At 40.7% G+C, this 19,677-nt stretch overlaps 1 protein-coding gene across 1 annotated transcript in view; it reads right to left on the minus strand.

Annotated features, from left to right (window-relative positions):
• Nucleotides 1-8,867: 8,867 nt before the first annotated feature.
• LOC126109736 (calponin homology domain-containing protein DDB_G0272472-like) overlaps nucleotides 8,868-19,677 on the minus strand; it is a 71,695-nt gene continuing 60,885 nt past the window's right edge. Inside the window, exon 9 of the mRNA XM_049914789.1 lies at nucleotides 8,868-10,150. Within this exon, the coding sequence (XP_049770746.1) occupies nucleotides 9,792-10,150 (359 nt within the window). The 3' untranslated portion in view covers nucleotides 8,868-9,791. The remainder of the gene's footprint in view (nucleotides 10,151-19,677) is intronic.

A 19,677-nucleotide genomic window follows, 5' to 3' on the forward strand; every position in this document is an offset into this window, starting at 1 on the left:
CCAAAGGTGTTCTTCACAGTGAATTTGTGTCTCAAAGATAAACAGTTAGTGGCCAGTTTTACACTGCAATCCTTGTACAGTTACGGGATAATGTGAAATGTGTCCGGAAAGACGCAGCAACCAACCGGATTTTGCAACACAGCACTGTTCCGGGGCACAGTGCCATCAGTGTGCAAGAGTTTCTTGCCTGGAATGATGCAGCAACACTGCCGTACAACCCTTACTTGGCATCAGAGGCCTACTGTTTCTTTCTGAGAATAAAGAAAAGCTCAAAGGGACACAACCTTGGGTCATCACAGGGAGTAAAAAGAAGATTCAACATGCTACCTTAAGGAGGTTCCCAATGTGGACTGGACGGAGTGATGGCGGTGATGCAAAAGGAATGTACTTTGAAATTTTTTAAGGTTTTGTATGTTAAAAAGCAATAAATCAATTTAACAAAATTATTCTTGAAGCTTTTGAGATAGATCCTGTATTACACATAACACACAGAAAAGCTTTCTATTTATTCTGGTACACATGGAGGATATATAATTTCTGATACAGTGAAATATATTTACACACTGTAGCATTTAAGGTACAATTAATAACTGGTTTGCTTCCTATTTAACCGATAAATAAAACTCTCAGCAACCAGAATATTGGTTTGAACACCACACTGCTTTACTAGGCATATTTCTATTGGATGTGGTATGCTGTCGCATTCCTCTGACCTCTGAGTTGAGTTATCTCATCAGTTGTAGGAGGACATAATAGTCTCATCTGTGGTGCAACATGGTATTTTTTACGTAAAAAATCATTATAGGAGGTGAAAGAAGTGGTATGTGATAGATCAAAATTCTGGGACCGACAGGTAATTAAACTGTGGACATTTAGATTTGTAGTTTATCCACTGAGCCAGCAAGCCATGGATTTAATTAACAGCAGGAGGAAAGTCCGGTTAACAAGCTACATTAGAAATCATCTTCCTACAGGAGAAAAATCTTTAACACCAGAACAAAGTGTCCAATACCGAGTCAACTACTGTTTTTGTTGTATGTATGTGCTAAGTGAGAATTCTCTTTTCTTGTCATGCACACACACCGTAGTATATTCCACTAAAGATGGACCAACTAAACTAAAAGTACAAGACTTCTCAGTAAACTTATCAACTATTTTTTTTGCAAATGGACTACCATTTAATAAGAAAAAATACATGTCTTGCTCAATTTTGGGGAGGTGAGGAAATACACCTTTAATGCAACTGTTTACTACACAGATTTCAACTACAATGCAAGTAGTACAAAACAGGTAATGAAAATATGTTGTGTGGTTGGGTGTAAAGTACAATAAAAAATTGACTTGAAAACTGCATACTGTAGCACTCCTCACTAAGTTCAGCAGTCTGCTGTGAAGACGAGGTAAGCATTATTTCTGCCTTGAATCATTCACAGACAGCACCACATTGTTCTGCTTCCAGCATCTCCAACACGCTGGTCACAAATCCACAGTTGTGGAGTCTGATTTGTTGAGCAAAGTGTTATAGCGAATCGCATTATTGTATTCATTCACTTCCTCTGCTCTGTAGATCCTTTTGAGATGGAAAGACTTCAGCGATACAGAAAAAATTGGCAAACATGTTTAAAAATATGATATAATTGGATAGATTAAAAAAATCTACTCATCAAGTGATGGCAGGAGAAAACACATATAAAAGATGTGGGAAGCCTTTCCTTCTTGCCTGGTTCAGTAAATCTCTCCAGGCACAGTGTTCTGGGTGACTTTTCCATAGCCCCTTCCCATTTGCTAAATTTCGCTACTCGTTTTCCTTCATCCTTCTTCCTTTCATTTCAACCCTTCAGCCAGAAGAAGGTGCCACTGGCTCTGAAAGCTTGCATATTTCCAAATCTTTTATGTGTGTCTTCACTGACACCAGTTGCTGAATAGAATATTTATCTACCAGTTCTATTAAATCTAGGTATACATTAAAAAATGAAAAGCAAACCACACAAAAAATATCACTACATTGGTTCATGCTGTTTGTGTTTATGCCAGTTAAATTTTGGCTGAATCAGGGGTGAAAAATTTTTTTTAAAAGTCTACATGGTGTTTTACAAACAGTGGAAACATTGTCTGGTGTTACGTGGAGATAGATCTGCTGTGCAAACAAACTCCTTCTTTGGGCGCATTAGCAAATGTTCAAGCATATGTGTTTCTCCACATTCACACTGATCATCTTCAGAGTCACCCCACTTAGCCATGTTTACCTGCCATTTTTCAACTCCTGTTCTTAATGTAGTCAGCACTCTCCACTTATTATGCTGCAGGTAGCACATTTGTATTTTTCAGAGTCCAACCATAAAAATACACAGTGTGTCTTGGGTTGGCCTACTAGTGGTACTGTCTGTTGTATAAAGCTATTCCTTGACTTAAGATGAGTTGGAACTGTTTGGTGATTATACATTAAATGCCATGGATCGATCTACTGTTTTTTTCCTCTCTACTTCATTGGCTACATAGCACCTGATATTTGGTAGTATTAAGGGTGCATGTGGGTAAATTTTGTGGACAAGTGTATGTCTCACGCATTTGGTGACAATTTCATTTAAAGCAATGTCTCCTTGTGTGAATTGGGAAGACTCCCCCCATACTGGTGCCACATATTCCCCAGCTGCAAAACAAAGCCCTACTGCTGGTGATTGAAGAACTTCAGGCTGTGCTCCCCATGTTGATCCAGTGATTTTATGGATAATACTGTTTCTTTTACATATTTTTCCTTTTAGCTTGATGCAGTAGTGAAGTCTAAACACTCTCCATTCTATCTCCAGCTGATGTGTAGCTTCTCTATTATGCTGGTGGAATGTACATATTTCATTTTTTTTTCTGGAGTAGTCTCCAAAGGCATCCAATTTTTCTGTCAGTTTTCTTTCAGCTTCTCCATATGTTCTGCCTTGAGCAGTAATAGCAGTGTCATCTGTATACAGGGTGCGTCAAAAAAATGTATACAGACTTTGAAGTGTCATAGAAAATTTATTTCCCTTTCTACAATGTTAAATTTCTGGAAATGGAAAGCTTAAAATCCAATTGGAAAAATAAACGTGCTTTGCAAATGTGATTAATGTTCAAACTGGTGGCCTTCAGCATCAATACATTTCTGAGTACGAGTCACCACTGATTCCATACATCGTACCAAAGTGTCCAATGAGATTTCTGTGGACATTGCCTGAATCTCATTCCAAAGTGTGTCCAGGTTACGTGGTTTATGTTTGTACACCTCCTCTTTTACTGTGCCCCATAAGAAGAAATCCAGCGGCGTGAGGTCTGGAGAGTGTGCAGGAAACTCGATTGGTCCCCTGCGTCCTATCCACTGGTCTGGCACATTGTGATCCAGGTATGCTCGCACGTCCCTATGATAGTGTGGTGGGGCGCCACCTTGTTGGAAATAAAACTCATCATTACAGTATAATGCACAAATGGCAGGGAATATGGAGTCAGCAAGCATTGTTAGGTACGTTTCTCCAGTAACAGTACCTTCAAAGCGGAAAGGCCCAATGAGTCCCCCCTTGCAGACAAAGCACACCACACATTTACACCAGGCAAATTCACAGCCTTTTCAACTGTAATGTGAGGATTATCTTCAGCCCAGTACACACAATTGTGCCTATTGACAGTTCCATTGGGTTTGAATTGGGCTTCATCCGACCAAATTATGCTACCCATAAATCCCGGTTCATGTCTCACCATCTCCTGAACCCATTCACAAAATTCTAACCTTCGATCTGGACTGTCGTCACTTAGCTGTTGCACCCGCCTTGGAATGTACACACAAAACTTGCCTTTCTTCAGAATGCCTAGCACACTACTAGCACTTACATTACTCTCACGTGCCGCTTGCCTTGAAGATTTTTGAGGCAAATGCTGAAACAGTTCCAAGACCACAGTTGTGGAATCATCACTTGTAGCTGTACGAGATCGCCCTGTTCGACCTTTATGCACATCACACACTGTTCCATGAATTTCGAATTTGTCTCGTAGACATGTAATTGTTAACCTTGAAGGTGGTTCTGTACCATACTCACTCCTCCACTGTCTTCGAATCACAGCTACATTCTCAAACTTCCAGTACCATTTAATTATCTGCTTCTGTGCTTCAAAACTCCAACACACATCTTCCATGTTGCAGTTACTTCCTTGCCACTGCTGCCACCTGTTGAAGAAACATAGCATTACTTTCTCACAGATATTTAACCTTGTAGAACGGAAATAAATTGTCTATGACAGTTGAAAGTGCGTATACATTTTTTTGACGCACCCTGTATATAAATCATTTTATTTTTGGCTGGTAATTTGTGTACTCCCTAGAGGTAATCCATTCATTTGGCTTCTTCATCTGCTTTTCTTCCCTTGAAGGGTTAGACAGAAACTTCATTTCTGCCTATTAACATATTCTTTGTTATTTCATAGATTTTCAAGACGAGTCTGTGGTGGTTTACTGTATCATAGGCAGCAGAAATATCAAGAAAGACAACAACAGTTGTTAATTTCCTTTTGAAACCATCTTAAATGTTTCCTGAGTTCGAGTCTCGGTCACGCATACAGTTGTAATCTGTCAGGAAGTTTCATATCAGCGCACACTCCTCTGCAAAGTGAAAAATCTCATTCTGGAAACATCCCCCAGGCTGTGGCTAAGCCTAGTCTCCACAATATCCTTTCTTTCAGGAGTGCTAGTTCTGCAAGGTTTGCAGAAGAGCTTCTGTAAAGTTTGGAAGGTAGGAGACAAGGTACTGGCAGAAGTAGAGCTGTGAAGATGGGGTGTGAGTCGTGCTTGGGTAGCCCAGATGGTAGAGCACTTTCCCGTGAAAGGCAATAGGTCCCGAGTTCGAGTCTCGGTCCAGCACACAGTTTTAATCTGCCAGAAAGTTTAATCTTAAATGTGTTTAGTCAGATGCTTTAGCATGTCTGCAGTTAGCTTGTCCAGGCAAAAGTTATGCATCAATTTTGTTTGCTATTTGTGACACAATCAGTCTTTCAATATCTTATACAGGTGACAGATTAAGGAAATAAAATGGCTCTTTGTCAGGCTTTAGTGATGTTACTACTTGTGTTTTCCTCCACAGTATGGCAATGTAACATGTTTCCAAATGTCTGTTCATCATCTTCACAAGCCATTCATTAGTTTTTGGACAGAACTGCATTATTTCTTCAGATCACATGTTATCAGAGTCTGCTGCTTTATTTTCTTTCAGTTCTTGCGCTGCTCTCCCCAGTTCTTCAGGTGAGAATGGAGTTTCTAGAGATTCACCCTCTCCTCCTATGTTTCACTTAAGATTCAATCTGGTCACCTTCTGTCTTGTCTTCCCACTCAGTAGAAGTTGGTGAGCACTTTGGTTCAGAGTGTCGTTTGTACTCAACAGTGGACCAGTAAGACCAATGCTAATATTTTTTTTTCAGCTTCCACATTCTTTGACTGTTCTGGTTCATGTCTAGGTCAAACAGTAATTTATCTCATCTTCCCCTTCTTTTTTCAGCTGTGTTTGAAAGTAGCTCTTCTTCCACTTCAGCTGTATCATCTGAGAAGAAACCTGCATTTTACATGCTATGATAGACGTTCAAGAGGTCTTGTGAGTGTGAGTCAAGACCAGATATAAATTGGATCCTACATCCCTGTGGTGTGTGCCTCATTGATGTTTTCTGTACAAGTTAGACAAATTCTTTGTAGTATTTTGAATCTGCCTCTACCATTTCAAGATCCATATCTTCTCTGTAATCTTTCTATTTCACTTTCTTGAAGCTAAACCAGCATATGAAGGACACAATTTCTACTCAGAAAACTCTAGAAACTACACAAAATACAGGGCAATGCAGCATCTTGGGGATATATTCCTCTACAGTTTTTGTAATATGATGAACAATGTTCTCAGTAATAATGATATTGTCTGGATTATCCCCTCTGCCATCTGCTGCTATTAAATGATGGTCTTAGTTTAGGATTGAAAATAAGCTTCCTCTTTCTAGTTCTTCCCCATTTTTATCAGTTGTGTTCTATCCCCGTTTGACACTGTGAAAGTCAAGTCACCTGATACAATCTCGATGTTTCGGTAGTGAAAATTATGTGATTCGTGGAATATAGAATCAGTATTAGGTGGTTTGTACCTTAACATAATAGTACAGGACTGTAGCACAATCATTAAAAATTTCAGGTGTCCATCATACTTGTTGACTTCATCTCCATACCTAGTGTTACAAAGATACCACGGTTTATCGTATCGCGACATTGCTGCTCGCGTTGGTCGAGATCCAATGACTGTTGGCAGAATATGGAATCGGTGGGTTCAGGAGGGTAATACAGAACACTGTGCTGGATCCCAACGGCCTCGTATCACTAGCAGTCGAGATGACAGGCATCTTATCCGCATGGCTGTAACGAATCGTGCAGCCTCGTCTCGATCCCTGAGTCAACAGATGGGGACGTTTGCAAGACAACAACTATCTGCACAAACAGTTCGACGATGTTTGCAGCAGCATGGACTATCAGCTCGGAGACCATGGCTGCGGTTACCCTTGACACTGCATCATAGACAGGAGTGCCTGCGATGGTGTACTCAACGACGAACCTGGGTGCACAAACGGCAAAACATTTTTTCGGACGAATCCAGGTTCTGTTTACAGCATCATGATGGTCGCACCTGTGTTTGGCGAAATCGCAGTGAATGTGTATTCGTCATCACCATACTGGCGTATCACCCGGTGTGATGGTATTGGGTGCCATTGGTTACACGTCTCAATCACCTCTTGTTCGTATTGACGGCACTTTGAACAGTGGACGTTACATTTTAGATGTGTTACGACCCGTAGCTCTACCCTTCATTCGATCCCTGCGAAACCCTACATTTCAGCAGGATAATGCACAACCGCATGTTGCAGGTCCTCTACGGGCCTTTCTGGATACAGAAAATGTTCGACTGCTGCCCTGGCCAGCACACTCTCCAGATCTTTCACCAACTGAAAACATCTGGTGAATGGTGGCCAAGCAACTGGCTTGTAACAATACGCCAGTCACTACTCTTGATGAATTGTGGTATCGTGTTGAAGCTGCATGGGCAGCTGTACCTGTACACGCCATCCAAGCTCTGTTTGACTCAATGTCCAGGCATATCAAGGCCATTATTACGGCCAGAGGTGGTTGTTCTGGGTACTGATTTCTCAGGATCTATGCACCCAAATTGCGTGAAAATGTAATCACATGTCAGTTCTAGTATAATATATTTGTCCAATGAATACCCGTTTATCATCTGCATTTCTTCTTGGTGTAGAAATTTTAATGGCCAGTAGTGTATGTGAATAACAGAACAATATCATCAACAAAACATAGGTTGTTCACACATGATTCATTAGAAGATATTTTCCTTTTTCAAGGTTTAGGGATTTGAAAAATTCCTGTTGAAGTGTAATGGTGCATGTAGCACTGATGAATACATTCTTCATATACTGATACGAATTGAATTTATGCCTTGTTTCTCAAGGGTTTTAGTAAATATTTTGCTGAAACTAAGGCAAAAGCAGTTTCAGTCTATCTGAAAAGCATTAAGTCATAATAAGTAACAATATGAGGTGTCAATGGAAATTTAAATTAAGATAAATACTGTAGTATCAAGGTACTGAATGTTTAATGATTTTAGTTACAATACATCCAGTTAAAATACAAGAAACACACACACACACACACACACACACACACACACACACACACAACACTTATACTGCTTCTCCATAAAATATTGCCATTACTGACTCAAAATTTCTTTATTTACAGAAAATATACATGACGCAAGAATGTTTGACCAGTCTTTATCTTTGATTAACCAGTCTTCATCTTTGAGATTACAACAAAACCAGACTGTTTCCTGTCACAAAGCAGCATAACCACTGCAGATATACACACCTTAAAAGCAGAAATTATTTTTTGTTGTGACTGTAAACCATATGTATATTCATCTTACAGTTTCACTAAAGTACACTTTCGTTTTCAAAAAGGGAATTTCTCATAAGGAGAAACCAGTAATGCAAATTAATTGTTCTCTGATAGGTCACCTGTTTCTGTGACAGCTACAAAACAAATGATGGAGTTGAAAAACTGGCAGTCTCTAACGAATGTTTTGCTTTAGCAGCACTTACAACAGGCAATCTCACCACAGCTATGGCATCATCTCATATCATGCTCGAAGTGTGTAAACAACTCCATTAATTATCTAACAATTTCAGACAATATTTCATCTCAACTACACTACCTTGAAATCGCTTGCATAAAAACAGAGTTAAATGACTTGAGCTCCATATGTGCACAAGTGGTGTTTCTTGTCAGTCACAGTATATTGGACACACAGGAAGACAAGCTGCCAAAAGACGAGACAAGGAGTCGGATAACACGAGCTACCAACTACAGATGCACAGTAGAACTTAATTTGAAATTATTTTTATGGTTATCCAATTTGTAGCTTTTATTTGACGAGATATTCTGATTTTTGAGATGGTGTGCATGTCTGATGGTGGAAGCTTGCTCTACTGAAATGTATCATTTAATATGATCAGTTTTTGACCATGTGGTTTAGATAAGAAGTGTGTGCAGTGGAACGAGACTCTCAGAGCCCTTGTCACAAGAAGTTCTACTGCTGAACAATGACTGATCTAAAAAATTTAATACAACAGGTAATAGATATGTTTATTTTTGTATTTATAACAAAAAACAATCAATTATAGACCTCTCCAATCCTTTTCCTTCACCATTCTTCCTTCCCCTTCAACCTTTTTACTTGAATAAGGAGCCGCTGATTCCAAAAGCTTGCCAATTACAACAGTCTTTTACACATGTGTTCTGCCACCACTTCGTGAGTAGATTTTTTATCTATACGATTACATATTTTTGTATTTACATATATCAGTGAGATTCAATTGTTTTTGTGTGTGTTCTGAAAGACTTGTTAATATAAATCCTCTGTGTGTGGGTCTAATTCTTGGAGGAGCATCATACTCGGTGGCAAGTTTTCTACCCAACCTGTTTCTGCTTGTTAGAACTGCATACTACAGGGACCGTACATCGCAGACTTCAAGGACTCCGTGTACTCTGTCTTATTCTGTGTGAAAGTCAGGGTTATATCACAGTGTATCAGCAAGGGAACAACCCCAAAAGTTTTGTGTACAGATTATTTGCAAACAGATCTTCAAAAGGATAACAATTAGCGCAGTAAAAGTAATGAGAAATCCAATGTAAGAAGGCTGACATAAACTGTTAAATCCAATGTAAGAAGGCTGACATAAACTGTTTGAACTAATACACCAGTTATTATTCAGAGTGTAAAATGTACTCTTTCAAGGTACATAAATTTATTTTGGAATCGACATTGGAGTTAAATAAACTGAAACAACAGTATTCTGAGTTAATGTCCAAAAAGAGGTGGTATAGTCGAATTTAACTGACCAAGCCGAAAGTGTGTCTTAAACTGCTGAATTGCAACTGTGAACTCTCTTCCATCTAGCTACTGGTAAAATTAGTTGACATGGCAATTTTTATGACAGTCAGGTTCGAATATTCCACATATCGGTTAATACATATATTCTCCAAAAGCTAAACTGCGACACCTTACGGTCCCAGTACATCGGTGATAGTGGCACTGGTAGCAGATTTGCAGTTACATTCATTACAGCAAACACTTTGGGATGACAGCAGTGATCTCGAACTGTCCGAGGACGACGAGGAGGAGGAGCCGGGAACCCCGCCCCGGGCGGTCCGCCACACGGTGCAGCGAGGTGGCGACCTAGGTGGGGTTCTGCAGCTGTGTGGGGATCGTGATCACCTGCTGCAGCACTGGCACTGATGCCAGTGCCGGGATTTGCCCGGCCAGCTGTGCCACCGCCTGCTGTTGCGGCTGCGGCTGCTGTTGCTGTTGCAGCTGCTGCTGCTGCTGCAGCTGCTGCTGCTGCTGTTGCAGCTGCTGCTGCAGCTGCAGCTGCTGTGTGTGTTGCGTCTGCTGTGTGTGCTGCATGGGGCGCTGCACCACCTGCACCAGCTGCTGTAGTTTCTGTTGTTGTTGTTGTTGTTGCTGCTGTAGTAGTAGTTGCTGTTGCTGCTGCTTCTGCTGGCTCTGCTGCAACAGCGCTGCAATATTCGGTGCACCTAAAAAATATTAAATTGGAGGGAAATTGATGTAATAAATGTATACTATTAATAGCTTTATACACCTGGGCCACTGGCTTACAGCTACTGCACTAGTCAAGGAGCCTTCAAAGAAAGTGTGAAAAATGGAAATAAATTCTCAAACCAAACAAAGCATGTGAGACCTAAGTTTCTCCTGGCATATACAACTTTCAAATAACTTCTGGGAATTCAGCCAGGTAACACTTTCAGCGACCGCCGATATTTCGGCAAAACACCCCGCCATTTTCAAGGCAAACTGCAACGGACAGGCGGCGTACATGCAAATTTAAAACCTCGGTTCTGGAACTGAAGCATGAAAGATAACACACACATTGAACACTAGTGACACCAAAGATGACCAAAGTCTGAGCTATCAATAGTGAGACTGTGAATTCGCAGGCAAGGTAGCATTGACTCTGTCCCTCTGTTTTTTTGACAAGGGAGAGAGCCGGTCGTATTTTACGGAAATACAATGGGAAATGTGTTTTCTGACCTCCATCTAAAATTAGAGCACTTTTGAGTTCCGTTAAGGATGATCTCGGACTGCGTAAGGCAGGTGTATATCGCATTCCTTGTAGCTGCGGCATGGCATATATTGGTCAAACTATCAGGACCGTGGAGGACCGATGTACTGAGCATAAACAGCACACACAATTACAGCAGCCAAATAGATCTGCTATTGCCGAACATTGCTCGGATACTGGTTATATAATAACACCGAGATATTGGCATGCACGTCCAGCTATTGGGACAGTGTTATTAGGGAGGCAGTTGAGATTAAATTAGCGAGCAACCTCGTTAACAGGGATGGAGGTTTCTGTTTAAACTCTGTTTGGAATCCAGCTCTCTCCCTTGTCAAAAAACAGAGGGACAGAGTCAATGCTACCTTACCTGTGAATTCAGTCTCACTATTGATAGCTCTGACTAGCTCTGACTGGCACTAGTGTTCAGTGTGTGTGTGTTATCTTTCCTGCTTCAGTCCGAGAACCGAGGTTTTAAATTTGCATGTACACCGCCTGTTCATTGCAGTTTGGCTTGAAAATGGCGAGGTGTTCTCTCACTGAAATATCGGTGGTCGCTGAAAGTGTCACCTGGCTGAATTCCCGGAAGTTATTTAAAACAAAGCATTTAAAACAAAGAAAAATTTTTTCTATTTAATATAAATACACATAACTGTGACTAATCACTTTGGAAATACTTGTTTATTTCTGTAAATTACATTTAGAGCCATTTCAGCTTCATTTTCAGATGTGATATGCAGAAGATACAAGATAAAGATTGTGTCATGCAATGAAGTGCTAAAGAAACTGGTATAGGCATGTGTATTCAAATACAGAGATATGTAAACAGGCAGAATACGGTGGTGTGGTCGGTAATGCCTATATAAGACAAGTGCCTGGCACATCTGTTAGATTGGTTACTGCTGCTACAATGGCTCAAGATGTAAGGCAGATTGAAAGTGGTGTTACAGTCAGCATACGAGCAATGGGACACAGCATCTCCAAAGTAGAGATGAAGTGGGGATTTTCCCGAATGATCATTTCATGAGTGTACCATGAATATCAGGAATCTGGTAACACATCAAGTCCCTGACATATCCGCCACTGGAAAAAGATCCTGCAAGAACAGGACCAATGACGATTGAAGAGAACCGTTCAATGTGACTGATGTGCAACCCAAATTGCTGCAGATTTCAATGCTGGGCCATCAACAAGTGTCAGCATATGAATCATTCAACAAACCATCATCAATTTGGGCTTTCGGAGCCGAAGGCCTACTCGTGTACCCTTGATGACTGCATGACACAAAGCTTTACGCCTCACCTGGGCCCGTCAACACCGACATCGGACCGTCAATAACTGGAAACATGTTGCCTGTTCGGATGAGTCTCACTTCAAATTGTATCAAGTGGATGGGCATGTATGGGTATGGAGACAACCTCATGAATCCATGAAAGCTGCAAGTCAGCAGGGGACTGTTCAAGCTGGTAGAGGCTATGTAACGGTGTGGGGTGTATGCAGTTGGAGTGATAAGGGACCTCTGATATGTCTAGAAACAAGTCTGACAGGTGACACATATCTAAGCATCCTGTCTCATCACTTGCATCCATTCATGTCTATTGTGCATTCCAACAGACTTGGGCACAGTTCCGGCCGGACAATGCGACACTCCGAACATCCAGAATTGTTAGAGTGGCTCCAGAAATGCTCTTCTGAGTTTAAACACTTCTTCTGGCACCAAACTCCCCAGACTTGAACATTATTGACCATACCTGGGATGCTTTGCAACGTGCTGTTCAAAAGAGATCTTAACCCTCTCAATACTCTTACCGATTTATGGACAGCCCTGCTGGATTCATGGTGTCAATTCCCTCGAGCACTACTTCAGACATTACTCGAGTCCATGCCATGTCGTGTTGCGGCACTTCTGTGTGCTCACGGGGCCTTACACGATATTAGGCAGGTGTACTAGAATCTTTGGCTCTTCAGTGTATTTTTTTGTGACAGAACTATACATCACAGAGCAGTTGGACCAGTTGGGGAGGGTGGGAGGAGACCTCAACTTTCCAGCAGTAGATTGCTCAATTGCCTCCGTGCTCCTGGAGGGTTAAGGCAGCTCCATTTGTGAAACTGTACGTAGTGGTCATGTCGAACTTACGATAGAGTAAATTTTAGAGCAGGGCTTGTCGACCAATTTTTCTACTGTCCACTTCTGCGTCACTGTTAGTAGTGAAACTTTTAAAACCACCCACAAATTCCACATTAATGGTGATGTGTAAAGTCAGGAAGTAATTGTTCTTCATAAAATTTATAAATCAGAGTACAGGAAGTTAATGCATATAATAATAAGTACTTACCACATAACTTATGACAAAATTTTATGAAAACCGAATAAAAAAATATTAAAACCCCTACTCCCTACAGCCCACCATGAAAGCTGGAACGTCCAGTAGTGGCAAGTTGACTCTCACTGCTTCAGAGCAATGTTATGTGATACAGTTTTAAGTGAAACTCAACAAAATGCCAGTGGTAACTTTTGTAATACTTAAGGAGGCCTTCGGGGATGATTGCCTTTCCAGATCAAAGGTGAACAAATGGCAGGAGACATTTCGAGAAGGTCGGGAGGCAGTCATTGACGAGGTCAGCACAGGAGGCATGTCCACATTGCGAATGGATGCTTGTGTGACTTGTGTGCACCAGTTACTGAATTCAGACCATCAAATTAGAGTTAGTTTGATGCCAGAATTATTGTACTTGCCAAAAACAGTTGTTTGTGAGATTGTATCGGAAGATTGGCTATGTGGAAGATTTTTGCTAAACTTGTGCTTAGAGTTTTGACCAACATGCAAAAGCGACACCGAGTGGAAGCGTGTGAAGAACTCAAGCAACTCTGAGAAGATGATTCCAATTTCCTGGACAATGTGATCACTGGGGAAGAGTCACAAGTCTTTCGGTACCATCTGGAGTCAAACAGGAAGGATGCCGAATGGCAAACAATGCCATCACCGCAGTCCTCACTCATTGTCTATTGTGACATTACAGCCTTTATCACTGTAAAAGTTTTTTCTTCTGTATTCGCGTCAGTATGTGCGAACTTTTAACATATACCAATGAATGTTGTAACCAGATATCTTTGCCGCGCTCCTGAAAAGCGCAGAATATCACGATAGCTATAAACTGTTATACGCTGCTATCGATCAGTAAAAAAAACGATGCACCTATGTTTCAAAATAACAATTGACAATTTTTACTTCTGCAGGGAGCCGCGACGCTCTCTTGCTGTTCTTCTGTGAGTGTGTTGCGAGTCGGACGCAAAAGTATTGTGCTCCATACTGATATAATCATTTTTTTTGTAAATTTAAGAGTTTAAGTGATTAAAAAATATATGTAGCCACAAACAAGCGAGAATGTGTATCATGAAAATTCGCTCCACCGCCACAATGGGTGGCCATGTTAATGTAAGTTTCCGTTTCATAATATAATGCTTAAAGCCTTGAAGTTTATTTAATTTCATAGAAAATCTCTCAACCTTATTTTCATTAATTATACTTGTGATAATCTTTTCTGTTTAAAAGATTTATGCAGCTTATGATCCAGCGTGTGTTCTGTCGGAACAGGAGGCTGTCGTGACGACATCGTTATAGTATTTATTCCAAGTTCTTTCAGTTCCGTTTATATGTTCGTACAAATCCAATTAGTTGGTCCCTTAGGTTTCTTTCATGTAACTTCCGTCTTTTTTCTCCGCGCGATCTTCCTCCAAAACAAAAATTTCTGTTCATTTTTTAGTAATTTTCGATATCGCGAATGAGAAAAGACAGCCGCCTCCTGCTCCGAACGGAACACCACGACTTTTCTAACGTCGGAGAGTACTGCACGAATTTTCCGCTAAAAGGTAATAGAATTTCTTAAAGCTGGATCAATTACACATGTTGCTGCTGTTCTCCGACAAATCTGGTGTGATTAATAGTAATTTATTCTGTCACGACAAAAAGAACCAATTTTATTTTTACCAAAGCAACAAAGCTTTCAATTAAATTACTAGAAAAAAAAAATCATACCAGATCTGGCGCCCGAACAGGGACTTGACTAAAATATTGAAAGTGTCACGGTACTAATATATGATTGTCTTATTTCATGTATCGCTCTTTGGAACCCAATGCTGCATAAAATTACGGATGAGCAATAAATATACGCAGTATTGAAGGACGCGGTATTTACACAAATATCTTGGGATTTAATAAGACGCAGATTTGCAGTTTTGAAGACAACGCCGAGTGAGTACCAAATTTTCGTTTGCCATAGTTCTGTCTAAAGAGTAGCTCATTTGACCTTCAAATTCGACCTCACTCTATCCTTTCTCTAGCTTAACGTAAAAAACCACTTTTTTTTACGTAAATATTTGAACATTTTCTGTAACCTTTTGTTGGGCTATTTGTTTTATACTGTAGTTAGTATTCTCGTGTAAGTTCAAGATGGATGCCATTTCAGTCTTTTCTGTGTAACAGCGTTGGCAATCAATTGTTTCAACGGCGTTGACTCCATCTTGTCTTTTTGCTACAGACGTGTGTCAGTTATTACCCACGTAACATTAGACATTTGACGAACGCGCCGCGACTTTAACTTGCGCGGCAAGAATAATTGACAATCAGAATTTCAGTTGGCAGTACCCATTTTAAGTTGGCAATAGTTGAATTTCATTATGGCGGACGGACAATCGAGCGCGAACTCTGCAGACGAAAGCGACGGCACTGTTAACAAACATTACCGACTTCGCTCACGCGGAACGACGGCCAGGACAGACGACAGACAAGAGGTAGCTAACGTGGACGACACTCAGCAGGAAACACCCACCTCCCAGATAGCGGTATCAATTGACATTGTCAAAATATTACAGGAATTGATACTAGACAGACAGGAGAGGGAACAACGTGAGAAAGACAGAGACAAGTTTTTATCAGAGTTGAAAACGGATATGACAACACAGATTGACTCAGGAATGACGTAAATACCACCATTGACTCAGTTAGGAATGACGTAAATACCACCATTGATGCGAAAGTAGGTACCCTCACTACGCAAGTAGGCTCTCTCGCAGCACAGATAGATTCGGTTAAGGGTGACGTCACGGCGCAAGTAACCACTTTGACAACACAGATAAGCACTCTGAATAACAAAATTGATAACATTGGTCAGAATCTCACAACTCAAATCGAAGCGTGTCGCAAAGAAACCGATTCGGTAAAACTTGCGTATAAAACAGTTGCACGACAGGTAGACGAGTTAGCGACAGCGGTAGCCACTGTAGAATCAAAAGTAAGTGCAATGGCGGATGACATTTCGGACCGAACTATTGAGGAAAGAGTTAACAGTAGTGTTGCTTCGCACACTAAAGCACTTTCCGAACATTACAAAGAATGGATTGATGTACAAGAGAAGCTTGTTAAGGAGAAGGTTACACGTGACTTGAAAGATGTTGTTAAATCCGCAACCTTAGACATATTATCTGCACCCGGCAGTTCAGGAGACACTGTTTGTACTGAACTAGGCCAAATTAGACGAGTGTTTACCCGGGATTTGCCGGAATGGCGGAAGCAAGTAACAGATGAGATATCCGACCTGAAACAGCAAATTCAAACACTACAGTATGATAACCAGAGTGACGGGAAACACTCACTACCTTCTGAGCTAGATGAACATCAATACCAGACAACACAACACACCACAGTACATTCCGCGACCGAAAAATGAATTTAACGATTCACACAACAACAACACTGAACGATTGACACTCACAACCCTCATGAAAGAGGAGAGTGTATTGAAACACAGAGTTTTTCAACCATTCCAACCGGAAAAGCGAAATATTCATCCAGTCGTTTTCCTAAAGAACTTTTCAGGAGTCTTTCCAGCTGCCTGGAATGACAAACAGAGAATACAATTCATTACCGGATACATACAAGGAGAAAGTGCTATATGGGGAACCGAGATGGTTGATAAGTGCAAAACATTTAGCGAGTTTGAGAAGAACTTTTTAAGCAAATTTTGGAGCGCAGGTGTTCAGCAACGCCTACGCAAAGAGGTCTACAACGCCGAACCTTTCCATTCGAACAGTGGCGGACTTCGCCGGTACTTTGAAAAGTACTTGAGAAAGATACAATATTGGGACACTCCCATAACAACAAAAGATGTTATTATGATTCTTAAGTCAAAACTACCCATTTCCATACGCGAAAAATTAGTGAACGTGTCAGAGGAAGATCAGGACGCATTTTTATCCGTCCTTGATTCGCTCGATCTTATACACGAAGACGCGCATGCGAATGCTAACCGTAAGAACAAAAACGCAGGCACGTATTCGAATGGAAACGGTAGTAATGGAAATGGTTCACACGAAACACAATACGGAAACAAACAGTACAATAACCGCAATAGAGGCCGAAACAATGGTTACCGTAATGGTAAACACAAAAACAAGCATTACGGCAACCAACGGTACAATCCAATATACAACACGCAACAACAGTATTACGGGAATGCCCCATACCAACCAAACAATAACGGTAGTAACTTCTACCAGAATGGGAACAAACACAAGGGTAAACGTTGCAACAATCAAAATTGCGGAGGTCAGCTACCTCCACCACAACCCTATGGGCAGCCACAACATCAGCAACAACAGCAATACACGCCTCAGCAACAACCATTCATGCAACAACAACAGTACACGCCACCACAACAGGACTTTAGATACAATAACAATAAACCAAGAAAACAATACAATCCACCGGTATATTTTACGCAGGCAAGTAATGTACCGATTTTTCAGCCTGGTAACCAAGTGCAGTACCAACAAGGGTTTGATACAAATCAACACACACAATGGGTAAAAAACCAGCGAGAATGGTCAAGTGATGTGACAGAAGAATCAAATCAGTCGCATCACAAGAAAGCGGAAAACTAAAGGCAGCACCTTTTCGCCTCCTTGGGGATGCTGCGGGACATAATGGGGGCAAACTCGACCTTGAACGACTTAACGTAATACGTTATGATCGCGACACTGACTTGAGAGACTTTATGCAGTGAAATCATCCAGTGCACTTCCGATCATCCGTCGAATCGAACAAGACTATTTTCCTCGATTTGGCAAGCCGGAGGCCATTCTATCAGATAATGCATCGAATTTCACTGGCAGACAATGGCGCAATTTTCTTGCCAGACATGGCATCAAACAAATACTTATATCTCGTTTCAGACCGCAATCTAATCCCACCGAACGTATCTTCAAAGAGTTCAATAGATTCATTCGAACCTACATACCTAATCGACAAACCCGTTGGATTGACTTTGTATCTTCATTCGAGCAGATTGTCAACAATCTTCCACACTTCTCAACTGGATTTACACCTGCGGAATTAATGACGAGTCATCGGGAAAGAAATGAATGGTTAGATCCCATACCTAAAATTGTAGAACCAGAATTAGATTTAGATGCAAAACTTAGGCAAGCATTGGTATCCTTAGCTGTACAGGCGAATCTACGCAAGAAGTCTTACGACAAGAAGGTATCTAAGGCTCTTACATATGATATTAATGAAAAGGTGCTTTTACGGACACATTTTAAGCCATCGAAGTTGCTGAAAAGAAATCGGAAATGGAGGCTATTGTACGACGGACCATTTGTAGTAATTAGAAAACCACATACAGGATGTTATCTAATAGCGGATCCAGCATCTGGCAGAATTAAAGGATTGTATCACCACCAGGATCTCAAGAAGTATAACGAGGCAAAGTAACAAGCAAAGGAACATTAGCCTAAGGTTTAACCTGTGAAACACTTCGGTATTCAAACACACCAATACGAGTACTCACGCTTTGGCGAAAAAACTATGGAGGTAATTGAAGATTTGATTTATTATGGCGTACGAAAAAGAAAGCACATTCCATTTGAGAGGACAGATTCTCAGTTAGTTTTAAGTTAGTCATAGGTGTAAGCAGTCCAAGTTGGCTGTTGGCATTGAGGAATGCCGTTATTGGTGAAAGGAGATACGGAAGGAAGTAGCAGATTGCCACCTTCCAACTCCAATGAACATATATATGTATGTGAAATATTAGGTTAAGCAATTTCTTTTTCAGCCCTCAAGATGGAATGTTAGTCTTTAAGTGTACAGAGTACAGCCTATTGCGTGTAAACTGTGCGTTATTGTAACACCGCCATGAACTATACCTTTTGTTAACGCGATCTTTAGAATTAAACAGATTTGTGTAGCCAAGTGTTTGAACTGTCAAAAGCTGTAAATAACAGAGAGAGAGAGAGAGTATCACGTAGTATTTGATAGTTTTCAGGAGATTCAATCTCAGATTCAAAGTACCATCTACGAACAGTAAGCCTCATAAGATTTAATAGCTAAGCAACAAAGCATTTCCTTTATTCTGTTTTACAACAGCTGTTAGGTCATGTAGTCGAGAGTGCCACTACATGGAAACATATACGTCGTACTGACAAGTCTGAAGTATTCCTGATGGTAAACGTTTCTTCTTTAAACATGTAAGATGCACTAAAGTAATTAGCTATTTCACAGCCAAGCCCGACAATCGCCCAGAAGGAAGCGTGGGAAACTAGAAAGCTGTCACCAGATATGACTCACATTATAATAATAAAACTAAGATCTGATATTAGATTAAAGAATAGCCACTTGAAGGCACACGTGACGCATGTCATGCATCTAAAGTAAAAAAAAAAATCCTAGTGTAGTTGTGCTAGAATTTGTATATGTATATAGTGTATTTATGTTCATATTTGATCCTCTCCTCTTCCACTTCCCCATCCTATCCCATTAAAAAAAAGTGAGGATTAGAATTTGACAGGCTCATCTGAGTGCTCTTTAGACGGTTGAAGTGGAAACGAAATTTGTGGGAGAGATCCGTTAGCGAAAGTTTGTTTTAATCGCGTATCGCGAGTAGCAATGTTGAGAGATTATAACACATTCCGCGAGTAGTACTTGCAGC

This window comes from Schistocerca cancellata, chromosome 12, assembly GCF_023864275.1.
Source record: "Schistocerca cancellata isolate TAMUIC-IGC-003103 chromosome 12, iqSchCanc2.1, whole genome shotgun sequence".
Taxonomy (NCBI): Eukaryota; Metazoa; Arthropoda; class Insecta; order Orthoptera; family Acrididae; genus Schistocerca; species Schistocerca cancellata.